At 39.9% G+C, this 18,541-nt stretch overlaps 1 protein-coding gene across 1 annotated transcript; it reads left to right on the plus strand.

Annotated features, from left to right (window-relative positions):
* The first annotated feature begins 11,937 nt into the window (after positions 1-11,937).
* On the plus strand, positions 11,938-13,314 carry LOC115582042 (C-C motif chemokine 20-like). The gene is made up of 4 exons (XM_030417751.1): positions 11,938-12,091; positions 12,222-12,336; positions 12,552-12,665; positions 12,766-13,314. The coding sequence occupies exons 1-3, from the start codon at positions 12,031-12,033 to the stop codon at positions 12,658-12,660; spliced, it is 285 nt and encodes a 94-aa protein (XP_030273611.1). The 5' UTR covers positions 11,938-12,030; the 3' UTR covers positions 12,661-12,665; positions 12,766-13,314.
* The last annotated feature ends 5,227 nt before the right edge of the window (positions 13,315-18,541 follow it).

Here is an 18,541-nt window from a genome sequence, read left to right on the forward strand (position 1 = left end):
TCTCTTTCGCTCTCTCTCTCTCCCTCAGCAGCCCCGACGGAGACCACATCCGAAAGACAAACCTGACATCTGTTGGATAAATGGAAGAAGACACTTCATGCAGTGGATTAAAGGGACCATTTAATTGAATTAATCTTCTCTGTTACAGTAAAGCTAACAAGATTGACCATAAATGCTTTGTTGAGTCAGCTTTTTTTTGTTTTTGAGATCAGTGTTTAACCTCATAAAATGTGATGTTCCGCAAAAGCGTTTTGGGGAAAAATGTCTGTTTTTTAATGCATAAAAAAACAGAAGAGAAATATATTCAGAGTAAGCAAACTGACCTCAAAGGACGAGACAATTTCATACTGTTTTAATTTGTTTATATGTGGCGAACCCTGCCACCTTTCTAGCTTCCAACAGTGTTCTGGGACCTTAATTTTCCTCTGAGAACAGCTTGTTTATTCACTTATGGAAAAGATATATATATATTTCTGAGTTTGTGTTATTACCTCAGTAATAATGTAGATATTCAAATTCTGAGTTAACGTTTTCTTCTCCAAAACTACACAGAGCCCCCTCAAATCTTGTACAGCCAACCTAGAACTTAGCAAAAGTAATAGTGAAAAATATCATATGATAAAGGTTGAACTCTGCACCACCTATATAAATCCGAATGGATGCTACTCATCACCTGGTAGCCAAGCCAAGCAAGTAACTGAACAATGTATACATGGCATGAAGATATGCACAAACCACAGAAAACACAAGAAAGCACAGCAGTGCTTCTAAACAAGTTTCCAGGGAACGCAAACAAATGATAAACATGTTAGTCATTGGCAGATAAAGTTCCTTCAGCGGTCTCAAAAGTATAGATGTACACATTTCCACTGATTCTTGGCTTTATATCTGCTGATGGAGACTGTGCAGTACCGTCAAAAGCCCTGAAACAAGTTATGTTTGTTGTATTCTCAATTAAATCTAGTTTGTGCTCACTTTATGACGTACTATCTGTATTTCTCTGTGATTGAGTTAACAGTGAAGACAATGGATTTGATGTAAAAGACAGAGGCATGTTTTCTTTTTCTGCCTCACCTTTCTGGGGTATTTTCTAAATGCGATTGTTGTGTTTCATTTGGGAGTCATTTTTATTTATTTTGATGGAGAGTTTTAGTGGAAAAAATGACAAATGAAGTTACAGCCTAACATGGACAGTAAATAATCTATTCCCTAATGTCTGCACAGACCATAAAAAAGGGAAATCATTATTTCTCTCTCTCATGTATTAATTGTCTTTCTTTGCATGAATTGTTCTCTTTTATAACGCAAATTCACTAAATTGCTTTTAATAGAAAATACATGGACAATAGCTTAAAAGAAGCATAAGGAAAAAAAAACTTTCCTTGGCAATGGAAAAGTTTGATTCCTGCTTGAGTGGTTCCTTCATTCAATTTAGGAAATATACATTTATATTTTAGGCACATTTTTCAGTCAAAAATTGTGTTAATGTGTGTACTTAAGAGGTGACAGTTGATATCAGTAATTGTATGATTTTTGTAAAAAGGTGGATGCCAGTGAACTATTATTGGTTTGCTCAGCTTTGAATTCCAAAACATTACTTTTAATCACTTAGTGGACAAATTCAGTTAAAATCACTGCCTCTTCTTAACGGTTGTTGGTGCAGTTGGAGCATATTTACAACGACTGAATGAACAACAACTTGCCTGTGGCCCAAACTCACGCAGACGGACGGCATGGTTACAAAATCATCCATAAATATCTGCACTGCAATGAGGGCCCAAAGTTGCCCAAAACAGTTGAGCCACATTTTAGATTGAGGAGTTTTTTGACACAATTACTTAGTGTGTCACAGTCATTTATTTATTTATTTTTTGGAAGTGCAGAATCAGATCGTCCGCTTCTGGACCAACTCTATAATCTAAAACAAGGTGGCAGTTGGGTTCACCCTCAGGAGAAATCTGAATAAATGAACTCAGTCACATTGTAATATCCCGTGTGAGGCACTAGGTGACAGCAGATCTCAGTTGAGGTATGAAAACACATGCATTCAGCACCGCTGTGTGGGTGGTTTGGTTTTGTTCTGCTCGAAGTGACATAAACCACAGACCACAGCAACCTCAGCTAGTAATAGTGATACTTTGATATTGTACCAGAGTAGTTTTTATGGTATAAATAGAACAAGCTCTGGATATTAAAAACATATTTACAAAGTGACACAACCTTCCTTAAGTTTTCCACCCATCCCAGTGGAAACAGTGACTCTTGTCAGTTGGACTGGTGTCATCTTCTGTGCACCGACGCCTATAATGAAAAGCCGGATCTCTTTTGTTGCTTCGTGTTTTTACAGATGGAAAGTTTCCCAAGTGGGCGATATTATTATTGCACAATAGTCAAAGATGTAGGTGGCCTGTCTGACCTGAAAGTCTACCTTTTATTGGCAGTTGGGGATAGAGTTCATCCATTGTTGCTCCTCTGGGGATGAAACGCTCACTGCTGCTGTCAGAGACAAAGAAGTGTAGTCTGCCTTAAGTTTTGATTTCTCCCATGCATGAAGAATAAAATATCAAAATGGGGTGAGGGTGGGGGCATATTCATGGCAACAGATGGACTCAACTCAATATAGCGGAAAACAAGAGACCACATCCTTTGTTGTTACGAGAGTTCCCTCACCACTTTCAGAAGTTCAACAGTTCATTTCGTCAGTTTTAAAGATTTGCAAAAAAACGTGTTTTCGCGGCAGAGCCTGTATTCCGTTGTGTACTTTTGGCCTGCACATTGAAACAGATTGAATTGTAAGTTAATTTAAAGCCATTGAGTGTTCATATAAAAAAGAAAATGACATCGCTGGTAGTAATTAGATAGTTTGATAGTAGATGCATCTGTAGGTTCTGTAGTCTAGACCGATTCCCCTTTGTCTTGTTGAAGTCCAAGACCAGGTCTAGTCCACGTCCAAAGTGTTCGAGGTTGAGGTAAGCCTAAAAACCAAACTTGAGTAATAACAGTGTCTGAGGGTTAAGAAAGATAAACTGTGCTGATCCCTTCAAACCTAAAAACTAAACAATGTGCAGACACAGAGGCGAACTCAACCAATGAAAATATAAAGGGGACCAACTGCGTCTGGTGGGGAACCAGCACGCAGAGAGTATATCAAGTTTTATCTACCATGGTGGCATCAAAGAGGGCATGTTTTTTTTGTTTGACATGGGGACACCAGGGCTAAACACAGGTTTAAAGGACCGGTCTGTAGAATTAAGCATCACCTAGCAGTGAGGTTACAGATTGCAACCAACTGATTACCCCTCATCCTTCCCTTTATTTTATTTCATTGTGTTATTATCGTCTTTGTGTGTAATGCTGCTGCTACACTGTAATTTCCCAGCTTGGGATAAATAAAGTCTATCTATCTATCTATCTATCTATCTATCTATCTATCTATCTATCTATCTATCTATCTATCTATCTATCTATCTATCTATCTATCTATCTATCTATCTATCTATCTATCTATCTATCTATCTAAAGTGTGCTGGAGCTTCTACTGTAGCCTTTGCTTTGAAGTTAAAAACGTAACAGGCCCTCTCTAGAGCCAGGGGGTGGTTTGTCCATCCTGGGCAACTGTAGAAAGATGGTGGACATCCGGGGGGAGAGGACTCACTTTCTCTGTAGATATGAAGATATGAATTCTAAGCAAATAAAAACACAACAATTCTTACTTTCAGGTGATTGTATCAAAACAGAATTCTTAATATTATGTTCAGTTTTGTCCCAGTACATCCTCTTAGTGGTTTTGAAAATGTAGTCATGACCAAGACCTAGGCAAGTTTATGTGACAACAAGTCCAAATTACCATGCAGAAACACATTCTCATGACCAGGCACAAAACCAAGGCAGGTCTGAATGTGCTGCAGCGCTGCAGTTACAGATACAGCTGACCTGATTTAGCTGCTGGCTGCTGGAAATTCCCACACAAGAGTTGGGGTTGAGAAAATACTCAAGTAAATAAAAAAAACAAAACAAAAAAGAAAACAATAAAGCTACCGTAATCTACAACAGACACACTTCAAATCACTAAAACAAGCCTGAACATGAAGCTTACTGTCAGTGTGCAACATGAGTAAACAATGACAGAGAACGAAACTTTTATAACACCTATTATACCAAAATTATCAGGTGCACGTGCTTAATTGCAGAGTGCCTTCGATCAGTTGAATTTCTCAGCAGGAGACAATAGTGTAGGTTAAATGCTGTGAGGAGCTTCCTCTACTGACTCACGGAGTGTGATGACATTTGGAAACACATCAGAGAAAGTTGATCCCCTTTCTAATGAAAAACAGAGTGAGACAGGAGGAGTTTCATTTCAGCATTCAGCAGAGGAGAAGTTGACCTACTGTGACAAACTTAAGGTCATCTGAGGGCTGATATACATAATAATAATAATAATAATAATAATAATAATTAAAGCTGCAAGCAGCATGAACGGGCCCTCGCAGTCCATGTGCGTCGGGGCATGCTGCTGTCGGGGCGTGCCACATACCCGGCCCCATTGCCAAATTACTGGTGTGCATCTCTTAACTGTCCATGTTTCGGACGGTGCAGGAAGGTAATGTAATTTCTTGTGGCACTGTGATGACATGAATATTGGCCTATGTGTTCAGGGCTGAACTGTTATGAAACATGTGAAGTTTGGTCCAGATAGGAATGTGGAAGTTGTTTGTTTATAATTTGGTGGCCTGCTCCTGGCGGTATTAAATAATGTACGCTGAAGTCAAAAGAACTCCCTGCAATCTACATAAATACAAAATGGACTACAGGTGAAAAATCACTCAAGGTAATTTGTGGTCAGTTATGTTTTGATTATTGATTCATAGTCCACATGCGTCAGGCAGCGGCGTTTTAGGAGGGTGGCTCATCTTTTAGTTGCATGTGATATTGTACTGTATGATATGGAGAAAAAACCTATAAATATTATGTAAATAGGATGTTTGTCTGAATAACTGTGTCCAGTCGGTGGTGTTATGGATATGACGCAGCTTTTGATAAGTTTTCATGTTCAAGGTGTGAGTATGATACTGAGTGAATTGGAAGTCTGTTGTGTTCAATCTGTAGGAGGAGTTTGTTAAAGTACGAGGCATGGAAATGGATCAAAATGGGGGTGAAATGGGAAATTTGAATCAAAATGGCCGACTTCCTGTTGGAGTGACAGTTTGGTACCCCAGATGTTTTTTGTGCGTCTGGTCATGATACATATGCATACCGAATGTCATTCATGTATGTGCATGTAGGAGGCGGGGCTTGGATTTTCAATATTCCAGGGGGCGCTATAGAGTCCCCTAATAACACCTTTCGTCAGCAATTGGCAATAGCCAAGTTCCGTGTTAATTCGGCCCAACCGATGTGGAGATATAGAATACTTCAATTTAAAGAGCGCCACTTAGTGGTAATCGGCCTAAATTTTGCACAGAGCCTCAGGGGCTCATGGGGAAGTAGTAACCTGAATTTGATGCCATTGGGACTCACCAATGTGGAGATATGCAACAGTGCCTGTTTTGAACGAAATCTGCAGGAAGTTGTTATTTAATAACTTGAGTATTCTTTGAAATCTCACTAACTTTTTGTCAGGAGGATCCACAGATGCTGTGTGCAAAGTTTCGTGCAAATTGGTGAAAACACCTGGGAGGAATTAGAAAAATTAGGTTTGTGACATTTCACAAAACGGTAGGCGGAAATGGGCGTGGCCTACATCACAAGATTCAGCACAATTCATTGAACGCGTAGATATAAGGTTTGCGATAAAGTATATGGGAGTTATAAGGCAAAATGCACTTTCCTTGTTTATAGTGGGACCTAGTGGTGGAAGGTCACAACGACAATAGATTATAATGTTTTTCGGCAGGTGTGACCTATATTCCAAGTTTGGTGAGTTTTGGGGTATGTTCAGGCAGTGAAAAATGCGTTCATTTGGGACGAAAAAGTCGTCGGTACAAAAACAATAGGGACCTCGCAGGTCGAGACCTGCTAGGGCCCTAATAATGTCTTTATTTAAAATGTAAAATTAACATTTTTGACCAAAACGTATTTGTTGTCAGAGACTTGTATTGTTGCATTCTTGGTGTTGAAAGATAACCCATCAAATTCTTGGATGTCCTCTTATTGAATGTCAAAACTGTGTGAGAGCTTCACCAGTGCATAACATAACTAGATTGTATCTACTTTCACTCTGAGTGTGTCTGGCAGGCGTGCTCCATCCCAGAAGTGTGCATGTGTGGTGTTTGCTTTTCAAGTAAACAGAACTTCTTGTTTTGTCTTCAGCGGTCTGTGAAAAAAATTGTTGAAGGCTACATTCCAGCAGTCTGATAGCAACGTTCCAATACAGCATTTTGATTTCCATTTGAACTGATTGTCCAGCTAAATACACTGCATGAGCCGCTCACTGATACTAAAGGAACAGTTCAAAATTCAGGGAAGGATGCTTGCATTTCTTGCCATGAGTTAGATGAGAAGATTGATACCACTCTCGTGTGTCTGTTGAATCTGAAGCTGGAGCCAGGATTGCAGTTTTTCTGTGTATTAAGGTCTGGATCTATCTCTTTTGATCCATCAGTCAGTTGCAGCTGACTACACTAAAACGCATAAATCAATCATCAGCACGTACAAACACCAGCATTGCTCCATTACACTTCCACTCTACCATGCTCTCAGCCCTGCATCAGGACTGCGTTAAATCCTCTTGAGTTTTGATTCCTTGTAAATGTTCTGGCTGGTATTTCTAATGACCTCAGGGCTTGTTCTACCACCTACACAGAATGAATCAGTTCTTGCCTGCTTTGCTCCTTTCATTCAGAACTACTTTATGGGCGCTTCCAGTCAAGTACTAAATCTTGACCTCGATTTGAAGTCTGTCCCTGCTTTCCCGAAAATCGCATGGTTCCCCGGACTTGTTTACACTCCCATTCCTTCATGTTCTCCAGTGTGAGAAATGTATTCATGGAGGGTCTATTGTGCCAGCAGTGGGTGTGGTTGTGGGCAGTGAATGGACCCATGGAATCAGACCACAATACAGACATTTCAGTCTGAATACATTTTTGCATTTGTAGGTTTCACTTTTTATGAAGTGTCCACAACTAAACAAATGACTACTGTGCAAAGGGTGAATTCCCACAGGAGTATCACCCATCACTGCAACTCTATGCAGCTGTTCATCCTCTATCCAGTGTTTTGATTTTATTGCACCTTGATTGTTGAGTGCAGCATTTTTCCATTCACGTATCAACACTGTTTCCAGCTGCAGCAGACACCTGTTTTGCCCAGATAATCCCACTGCATGCTAACTGCACCGCCACAAACAACAAAGTTAGTGGATAGTTTGCGGTTGAGCACCTGGCAGCTAAAGAGGAGGAGTTGAGGGGCGACTAAACAAGAATGAATTGATTATTGAACTTACAGTTCACTTTCAGGTGAAAACAGACACAACCCCAAATGAAAGCTGACGAATATCCACAGTAGCGTTGTGATCAGTTAAATATTTGCAGTAACAGCTTCATCTGTTGCTGTCAAAGTCAAAGAATTTCAATGGAAAACTATAAAATGATAAACAGATGGCAGTTTTGGTATTGTGATGTATTGTGTTGCATGGTTAGCATGTTACTGAACATGGTTCAACCAGCCCTGGCTGTTCCAATCGAAATCCTGGGCTAGCAGTGAAAACACTTAACTAGCTGCATGGCTAACTGAGCTAACTAGCTAAAGCACTTACAGCTAACATCAGTTAGCAGTTAGTCTGGTGATATGCTGCCCCCTATTGTTTTGATTATGAATTTGCGAGCGGCCATGCAAGCGGTTCTGTGGACTCATTGTTGTTGTTTTTTTTTAAGCTAAATGCTAATGTCAGACAAAATCAAAATGCTAACGTGCTAATGTCAAGCTGGTGTATTGCTTACCATGTTCGCAGTTTTAGTTTAATGTGGTCACATGCAAACAGTTGCTACTTTTACTAAACAAGAAGTAAAGTGGAAACAGAGTGTTTTGCAAGTATTTTGCCATAAATCAAGTATAAAATTGACTTTGAGGTTAAGAGAAGTAAAAGGATAATCAACATACATTTGATGGTCTTTCTTGAGAGAAATGCTTTGGTGCGCACTGTGAATACTGTCAAAGCATTTGACCACCACTGGACTAGTTGATGAATAGTATTGGTATTTAAAAGTTCAGATGTCAGTGAAAATACAGCAAATCTACAAGAGGTGCACGCTTATGATGGAATGAGTATAATTGATCATTTTGTCTGTCCTTCAATTCTGCAAAGTAAAAAAAAATCATTTTGAAATTCTCCCAGAATATGATTCTTACAAACAGATCAGACCAAAGAACAATACAGGTGAGTAAAAATGAGAAATTTTGGCACGTCCACTTTCATTTAACAGACATGCTTTGCTCCAGACATCCGCTCAATTTTTTTCTCTGAAAAATCCAGTTTCACATGGCTACCCACCGTCAACAATAAATCCACAATTATGCAACCTCATGTGGTATGTTGATAGAACTGACTGCTCAGGTAGCACCTGACTGGCCTCAAGCCCTGTGGCATCGAGTATCCACATGCAATTCAATCCAATTTTAAGAGTAATGATTTAAAGATCTGCATATTTGGCAGAGATTCAGCTTTTTGTCATTTCAACAAACTCTTTTTACCTCTAAATGTTCAAGTCTTGATTTTTTTTTTTTAAAGTTGTGCAAGAAAATATTTCAGCAGAATTTACAACAGAAACCCCTCAGTGGTTAAGGGGGAAATTTTCTTTGTTCACTTCCTAGTTACTCAGAATTCTCCCAGATGAATTATTGCAATATGCTGCTTAACTGTGACAAAAAAAAACTATTGTTGTTTGAGTCGAGAGTATAAGAAGCCTTGACACTGACTTGTGAGTCATTTTTCTGTTGTGCCATTTCCCCTTCTCTTTAAATGCAGCTTCCCCCCAAACAGAATGAATGCATTGATCGTTATGGTATGTAAGAGTTGATGACGACTAATTATGACGCATGTGAAAGTGAACTATCGACTGTCAGCAGTAATTTCAGGAAGTTAAATTGTATTTTCTTAGCTTGCGTAGCATTGTTTGCGGTCAAAAGAAATACGTGTCTCATGTTTCTCAAAGGAATAGTTTTAAATTAGGGCAACAAGCTTATTCATTCTCTTTCAGCTGTTTGTCTGGAAGTTATCGCACCGTTTTGAGAAACAGTCCTGCACACAACCCCCTGTAAAATCACAATACTTTGATACGGCACTGTACGGATTAAGAGGTATAGCGTGACTTTTAGAGGCCAGCTGTTTCTGTGACCTGTCTTCAAGTTCTTGTGCAAAACTAACTTGCTTGCAAGCAATAGCTTTATCATATTCATCTGACAAACATGAGAGTGAAAAGACTTGATCCTATTAGTTAGTTCGCATTGTGAAAGAAGCAGCTGTGATACGGTGGATCATTTGTTTTGAGCCAACCCCTGCGAAATGATCATAATTCATGCAATGAAATCATCTGGGTCATTTTATAGCTGTGAAGTTGTGCTTTTTGGCTTTGTGCACCACTGAAAAACTTCCATAGTGTAGGAATGAACAGAGCTAATGTAACATCCTTGAGTAGGATGTGTTTCCTGTGTATGTCCAGTGTGCATTCGACTTGGCTAAAGGTCAAGAGGGGCTGTTACAGCATATTATAGAAAACAAATGACAGAAAATAACTTAAATATGATTTCTTTCTTAAAATAATCCAGAACAAGCTAAAAAAAAGAATTATAAAAAAAATAACAGGCTAGATGGAATAGGACTGTCAAGCGGTGAGGAGCAGTCCTGCATTTTATTGCTACATCGTGTGGCGCATTTTTGCAGATTTTAAAATTTGTGCTTTCTTGTCTTTATTACACATAGTCATTCAATGCATTGCTATTATTAAAATAGGTGTAATAGTCACTTGAACACACAGATTGATGCACTGCACATTGTCTCTGGAGACAACTGAGACAGACCGTAACTGTCAGGCTGATGGGAAATCAAACCATATTAGGTGATAATACTTCATGTACCATAAGTTTTACCCTCACGGCCCCTTACACCCTCAGTGGTTGCATCACTCTTGGCAAATACACTGCTTCTGGCGGGAAAAGTTTGTCTTCTGTTGCTCAATAATTCCCACACTCACAGATTGTAATCGAATACTAGGATGCATGCACACACATGCACGAACCTTCCCACAGGCGGCGTTCACACCGACTTGTGCTTCCCGCATGCATTCCAAGTGAAATCCCCAAACCCAGCTGTCATCAGTTTATGAAATGGGCATTACAACTGAAATACAAGACAGATAAAGATTTAGCCAAGGTTTACATAACTACAGTAAGAACAGCCCTCCCTCTCCTTCCATGGAAAATCTGATTTATACCTCTCTTTAGATTAATTTATACAGTAGGACAGTCTTAAGAAAGTCCTAAAACCTCAAACTATAGTAGGCCTTTAACGTGTCTTAGATTGATATATTGGTACGTATGATGCAGCTGCCACGTCACAGAAGCACCTTTTGAAACCTGCGAGTGACAGTTCAACTACTTTCAGCTCTTACACTGACAGTCTGAGGTTAAGGGTCTGACAACAATGCCGAAATAATTCCTTCAGAGATGGAGCTTTTTATAAAATAATAAGATCTATTTGGTTACAAGTAACACAGTTTGTTTTACGTTTTATTTAACCTCGTTTTCAAAATCTCCTTTTCGAGGGGAGACCTGGCCAAGGCAGCACACCGTCAACAGAGTTCATTTACAGAGAGTTTCATTCAAGTTTCATTCTCATCTCTAGTCTAGTGAGGTGAGCTGTTCCAGTTGTTGGCTCGTCTAGATAGTCAAAGTTAGATAATAGTCAGCCATAACTAATAAATCTTGCTGGCAGTTTTTGTAGGCAAACTCCGAGCTCCTCTGCCCAGATCTGACTCACCTTACCCTCCTCGTCCTCCTACAGCAGCTCACATCTTGTGTGGTTTATTTGCAAGACTTTTCCTCGAACTGAGACTTCATCTGATTCATCTGGATCTGATTATTTAGCGAAAAGGACTCTCTGTCTGGGAAACATTTCCGCAATGTTGTCGGTGACAACATTAGAATATCGACCTCAGCCCGTCTGTAGCGAGAACAAGCACTTTTGGTGGACGTAACTTCGACGGTCATGGTCGCCCCAAAGGATAAAACAGCAGCCACTGCAGCCATGTCGTGCCACTGCTAGCTGATTTAATCTGCTGGACTGATTCCAAAACTTTTGATAAGTATGAATCATTGAAAAACTAAAACATGTATGTGTAATATGGGGCCTAGGTTTAGAAATACCGAAATTCCCCTTTCAGTGCTTCAACTTTAAATGTAACTCTTGACACCCTTTCACAAGAATTTTTTTTTTTTTTACAATACTGTATGTAGATGGTTAATAAGGCTATGCATTATGCTTATGAGAGCACATTGTGCAGCATACAAGAATCAATCAATGTACTTTACTTTTTATTTTTCTCAAGCGGGGAATTATGCAGTGTTTGCAGAGCACTGTATTAATCGAACTGGCACAGTTATTTTGACTGATCAGATTTATTTTTGAAAGAAACAGAATCCTTGCAAAACTTGTTTTGTTTGTTCATTTTGTGCTTGTGCCCATGAATGGACTACATCATTAAGATGCATGGATTGCGTGAGGCACGCAAGGCTTTTTGATCACAAAAGACGGATGCTCGGATAAAGACCTGCCTCAGGGAATCATCTGAAAAGACACACAGGAGGATTTTGGCAAGCAACCAAAGAGAGAGCAGGGGTGAAGTACGGGCACGTGTGAGACCAGTGCCAACTTTCCCTGATTTCCAGTCATTGAGCACAAGCGCAAACTTTCGTTTTCTCTTTTGCAGGTATAAGTACACCTGCTGCTCGCCTTCTCACAGCAACACCTTCACTCTCCTGAAGAGACTCACTGAAGCAGCCAACCTGAGCTCACAGCCACGAAAGAAAAAAGGAGACATGGCCTCTCGAGTTGCAGCTCTGCTCTTGCTGGGTGTCATCTGTGTTGGGTTAGCGTCAGGTAAGACACAGACTACAGTAAAGCAGGCTCATATTTCAGAGTGCTTTGAGTGAAGATCCAAGGTGCCGGTGACATTTTCCATTAACCATTCTACATTTTCTGATTAATTTGTGTCTCCATCTTCCTGCAGGTCAGATTGCGGTGGACTGCTGTCTGAAGACATCTGACAAGTTTTTGCCTCTCAGTCGCATTAATGGCTATGTCATCCAGGAAGCTGGGCAAGGCTGTGACAAAAGTGCTACTGTGTAAGTAAAAATTATTCAAGCAAAATACATTTCCTTCTTCAAATCCTTTGCTGAACGGTTATAGTCACTGGTTTATTTTCTTTTTTGCTAAATCTCAATTTGCAATACAGTAAGGTAGACTGAAGTGGATGGACGTGAATAGTTTTTTGTTGTGAAGCTTTTTTTGGCAGTCTGCAACCTAGTCTCACTTCTCTGTCTCTGATGTGCTTTTTCAGGTTCATTACAAAGACTGGAAGGACACTGTGCTTCTCCCACCACAGCAAACTGCAATGGGTGAGAGGTCACATTGAGGCTCTGGAGGCAAGACAGCAGGCAAAGAAATAAATCAGGTAAAATATAAAAACAAATCTTGGATTTCACCATTTTCAGTCTAAGCGTTTTACTTTAAATGCTTCAACAGTGCACTGGCTCATCACTTCCTTTCTGCAGGTCTAAAGAGAAGTGGACTCTTTGAAAGGATGGCTGACGATCAAGAAAGGCCGACTCTAGACTGAGAGCTGAGGACAGGAGCCAGCTTCACTTCAGTTTCTGCTCAGACTCTCAGATGTTGTACTGTAGATGTCGAACAGTTTGAGAGGATCACTGAGGAATCATCTCTTTGTCTTATCTATGATGATATGTTGTATGCATGCCAGTGAATCAGAAAATGTACAGATCTGTATACGTTTCTCCTCATTTGGGGTGACAAACTTGCTTTTCTCTTTTTCCATTTCCCCTTTTCTATTGATGATCCCTGTTTGTGAGAAACAATATTTGCCTTATCTTGCCTAAAGTGTAAATCCTGGAAGTTATGCTGCCATATGTGTTTGTTTCAGTCTGTTGTAAGATAAATGATGTTTGACAAGTATCACGATGTTCTGAAATTCCAATCCTGTTTGGGTCAACTGTTGTACAAAGTGTTGAGATGATTTGTGTGTGTCAAAACTGCTGTTCATAGTTACTCTAAAAATAAAGTTTGATATCATTTTCTAACTTTGAGTCGCTGGCTTTCATTTAAACTGAAACACACCACATGACTGCATCCTGTGCACAGGTTTCTCTAACATCTATGAAAAGATAAAACACACATGAATCTTGTTTTAACTGTTTTTATTTTAGCGAATGGTAACATGATCCTGAAATAAGGACATGGCATCAATATGTGTGAATTATCATAATCTATACACGTGTAGTTAGTGATTGACTGTTAATAATTAATACATCTTTATTGGAAACCCCCCTTTTAAAAACAGTGTTACAGAGTGTTTATAAAGGAGGAACACAATGAAAACAAATCTGCACCACAATAATAAAATAAAGCTCCAGGAAGAACGTTAGTAAAATGCTATAAACTAAGGTAAAGAAATGCCAATACAAATTTGAATACTTGAAGTGCAGTGGAAATGGAAAAATAAAATGAAAATTGATGAATAATAATAATTTTAGCTGATTTTCCAGCACATTTAAAGCAACATTATATAGAAATTGGCATTTTGTGTGATTTGAGTCCAACGCCACTGTTGTAAAAACAAATCCCAGGTCTGTAATAATTTGTCAGATGTAATGTAGGTGCTAACTACAAACAAAACTAATAAAAAGATTCATTGACTCATTTTCTCTTGGAAACTTCTGCTCCAAAACAATTACGCTGTTTCTGTGTTTGCCTCCCTGCCTGATGTCAACATGGTGAAAGATGTTTACTCTTCTTGCTGGTGTATTCTGAAGCAGCAGAGTGCTGAGCTCCCTCATCCCTTGTGATACTTCTCCCACTTGGGAATTGCCCAGCACAGCAACAGTTGTCTGCTTTGAGTCGCAGACTCGGTCCCTTGTTTGCAGTCCAGGAAAACGAGGAGACCACATGGAGGAATTACAACAGGGTGTGGATGCAGACAAAGTCAGTTGAGTTTACAATGACAACATTTGTTTTAATTTCCTTCCGTTAAAAGCTCCTTTAACTTTTCATATTTCGTTAAATTCAGCAAGGAATAAGTGTTTGCAAAGGGTCAAACAAATGCAAAAGCTATTTTTGCCATTCTTCTCTCACCTTAATTGTTAACAGCATTTCCAACATGATTTAAGCTTAATTGTTAGCCTACTTTGGTCACTTAAAGCAACATTATGTAACTTCTTCACCCAAAAATAACAGTCGCAAAATCATGTTCATTGATGGTTCAGTGTCTTGTAAAAGGGTGACCGGGGCTTGTCTCTATCACTTGTTTCTGCACTATGTAACTTCAGTGAGAGGGGAGGATCACAGCGTTACATACATGTTTACTTCAACATACAAGTTTTCAACACATAACATTGTTACAATGCGATGAGTTTGATTGCAGTTAGCATCTATACAAATGTTACAGACCTGGGATTTGTATTGAGGACAGAGATGCACCACATAGAAACCGCAGGGGCCGCCAAATCACACAAATTGACAATTTCTATATAATGTTGCTTTAGGGGAAGTTTTTTAAATTTACAGATTCAAGAGATCCTGAGTTTACATTAAAAGGATAGTTCGGGTTTTTTGAAGTGGGGTCATATAAAGTACATACCTATAGTCGATCTGTTCCCCACCGTAATTGCCGATCAGCGCAGCCTCAGTTTGGAGAAGCAGAGAGCCGCTCCAGCCCAGATGCTCAGCTTTGTACTGCAGTGAACGGAGTCCAGATGCAAAGCGAATTTTAACCACCCTAAAAAAATCTATATCAGTTCAAGTGTACGTTGTATAAAGAAAATTCACACCGCTTTACATCGCCTTCAGACCGCCCTTTCTTTTGGCACTACATTTTCTCAAGTGTAGAACCTCTGTATCTGAAACTCAGGTGATCTGCGAGCAGTGAAATACTGTGCAAGGCCCAGTTGCGCTAATGCATAGGGATATGGAGGTTCTACAGATTTTTTTAGGTGGGCCTTGTTTTAGGTGGTTAGAATTTGTTTGCATCTGATCTGCTTTATCATCATACCTTAAACATGCATGATACAAGACATTAAACAGGAGCCAACTTTGGTGTTAAATTGTGATTCTGCGTTGGGTGTTGTGAGTGATGAGGATACGAGAATACACTTCAATGAAAGCTGTGTGAGAGCACTTGAGTACAGGAAGCCCTTCCAGTGTCGTTTGACCTTATGTCAAGACAGTGCCCCTGAGTTCACTGTCCCTATGGCCAAAGAACAAGGCTCCTAATATCCAACAGCATCCTGTGGAATTTCCCACACTGCACGTGGGGCCACAGAACCACACATCATTTATACGAGTCGGGTCAGCTGACCTTTTACAGTTCTTTTACTGCTCAACACAGAATGTACTTCAAGAATCTGCAAAGTCAGAGGTGTTTATTGTTGTATTATGTAAATAGTTATGTAGCAATCTTTTATTGTTGGTGGAGACAGAGACACAGAGCTAAAAAGAGGTTGAATATTGGACTCATTCATTTACAGTTTCTGGTCACCTGGCAAATATGATAACGTCGTTCCAAGTCTGCAGAATGTGTACAAACGTAACTTAAATAAGTAATTTTTGCTTTTTACTTTTTTCACTAATTGCCATGTCAGCACAGTCATTATTGTAGTTCTCAAAGGCATCTCAGGGAAGGTAAACCTTGTCTCTTTCAATTCAGAATGCAGATATGCAATAACATGCTCACCCCTAACACACTTGGCTGGATAACACTCTTGGGTCCAGACTGCTGTTTGGCCTCTTGCCAGGTTTTCCCTCCTAAGGCAATAATTCAGGTCGATCAGCTTCTTTCTTTTTCCTGTAATTGCTTAAGCAGGGGAAGTCCAAGACAGTAAGTGCGACAGGGAAGACAGCCAACAAGTGATTTACAAGAAAATGAAACTTTCTCTGCAAATGCTCTATTGGCTCTCACAGGGTGTGACTGAGCTAATAGTTAATAGTACAGCTGGTGATGCAATAGGTTTAGCTGATAGCAAGAGAAAATTCAATATTGGCGCTTTTATGTCAACACAGAGAGACCACAACACCCTGTGAACTTCCTCAATGCAATAAGTGAGGAAGAGAAACTTGATCGACAAATGAGGTTGTATCAGTTTCACTGGAAACAATGTTTTTCCAGAAAAGTTTCACACATCTTCCACATTAAGATAAATAAACAAAGGAAGTACACACACATTGTGTAATAATGCAAGTGTTTGTTCTCCCTCTGGGTTTTGATCTGACTTTTTTCAGGTCAAACAACTTGACAAAAAAAAAAAGTCCTCGAGGGTGTAGATTTACAGTGATAACGTCCAATCTCATCGTGTGTCAACTCGAGTATGAAAAAAAATCTTTCCATGAACAGGTTTCTGCCATGTTCTCTGCCAAGGGTGCAGCGTCTAAATCTTTAATCTTTAGAACATCACGGAAGTGACAATCATCATCTCCAGTTTCGGGTGTCACAATGTTGAAAATGACGACCTTCCCTTGACTTCCATGTGGTAAAAAAGTAACATGCATCTATGAAAGTCTCATACGTGTATCTGAGTATTTACAATGAATTTCAATGTCAACTGCCAATAAAGTTGTGTGGTATCATATTGTATTATATCCCAGCAAACAATATTGTCATAACAAATCGTATTGTATCGTATCATTATCCTATAATATTGTTGATATCATATTGTTTCACATTGCACGGTATCATATGTCCTCTCATATTGTATCATATTAGATTGAGAAACGAATAAACCTTTGAACTGTTACAGGCTGGACACACTGAATGCATGAGCAACGTGCGTGTGTGTGTGTGTGTGTGCATGTGTGTGTGTGGCATTGTGTGTTGCTTTTCATTTTGGCATCCATGTAAACAGGTTGGAGCAGCAACACTAGCTGCGTGAGTCGCCCTCCCACGCGCGCGTCAAGTAAGGCTGCAGCAGCGTTTCACCTAGAGATTTGGAGTGGAGTATTGCTTATTTCTACAGCGGCGCTGAGCAGTTCTCAACAAAAAGTTATATCCAATCCAAAGTATAAAACTGAGTTGCACAGTGCAAGAATCCATTATGCCTTAATGATGTTTCTATAATGACGTGCACATGTTAGTCAGTGGTTCTCTGAAGGTTAAATCACAAACTGCTGGTGTTTGTACAAGGATTAGAGGAGTGGTCCTGTGACTGGGAGGCGGCCTGACTCAAAGTGTAACAAACAGTTCCTGTTACCTTTCAAGAGCCATGCTTGTCTGAGAAGTGCCGGGAACTGGAATGAAAGCTAATAAATGATAAACAAGAAGAGGGGATTTTTCCAATTGGTAGGGCCATTTAAAAAAAAGAAGGAGGAGAAGACATTCATCTCACTTCGTTGGCCACTGCAGGTGCAGAGAGGAAGTACCAGCTCTTCATCAGCTGATCAGCTTCCAGAGAGAGACGACAACCTGAAAGCAACCTTTTGGCAGTGATATCGACATCATACCAGCATTTCACACAAATGTCACAGACATGAGGAGAACAATCACAATCAGGGCATCTTTTTTTCCTGTGCAGTCTCTTTTCCGTTCTCTGTCCCTCTCTCTCTCTTTCTCGCTCCCACTTTCTCGCTCTTTCAACAGCGGTAAGGGCATTTAACAGACTCTTTTGACCAAATCTACTTACAATACGTACATTTGTCACAAGATAGAAACCACAGCATACCGTCGATTAAGTAAGAAAGAGAAAAAGGAAACAATTTTCAAGCCCTCATCTGAGCATAGTAGCTGCTATTTATCAAGGATACTTTAAGTACATATGTGCTATGAATTAAGTGCTAAGGGTAAGATCATAAAAGTGCATATACGTTTCTTTCTTTTTTGGGGGATGAGAGGGAGTCTTGCTATGCGGGGTTGAGGTGAAGTCTGAACAAGTGAGTCTTGAGTCTTTGGCGGAAGATGGCGAAGGATTCTGCTGTCCTGACATTGGTCGGGTGCAGTTCCATTGACAGCCTTGAAGACCAGAACCATCATCTTAAATCGGATGCGGGCTGCAACAGGAAGCCAGTGGAGGTCAAGGAGGAGGGGGTCACATTGGAGAATTTGGGTAGAATGAAAATGAGGCAACGTTTTAGTCGCAGAGGCTGGGGATGTTGGGGATGCAGGATAATCCGTTCGACGTGGATTAGAGGTTCATTGCACTCGAGGAAGGCGACACTGTGACGTTCTTGACAGTGGCTGACAGGTCCATGTGAGGACAGTCTATCCCCAGGATGAAGAGAAGTTCAGTTTTATGAAGGTTGAGCTTGAGGTGATACGCAGTTGTCCAAGCA

This window comes from Sparus aurata, chromosome 5 (genome assembly GCF_900880675.1).
Source record: "Sparus aurata chromosome 5, fSpaAur1.1, whole genome shotgun sequence".
NCBI classification, from domain to species: domain Eukaryota; kingdom Metazoa; phylum Chordata; class Actinopteri; order Spariformes; family Sparidae; genus Sparus; species Sparus aurata.

Excerpts from the sequence above, each read along its gene's own strand:
- LOC115582042 (XM_030417751.1), top strand. The coding sequence starts at position 12,031 with ATGGCCTCTCGAGTTGCAGCTCTGCTCTTGCTGGGTGTCATCTGTGTT. Across the intron at positions 12,092-12,221 it reads CTGTGTTGGGTTAGCGTCAG|GTCAGATTGCGGTGGACTGC; the intron begins GTAAGACACAGA and ends ATCTTCCTGCAG. Across the intron at positions 12,337-12,551 it reads TGTGACAAAAGTGCTACTGT|GTTCATTACAAAGACTGGAA; the intron begins GTAAGTAAAAAT and ends GTGCTTTTTCAG.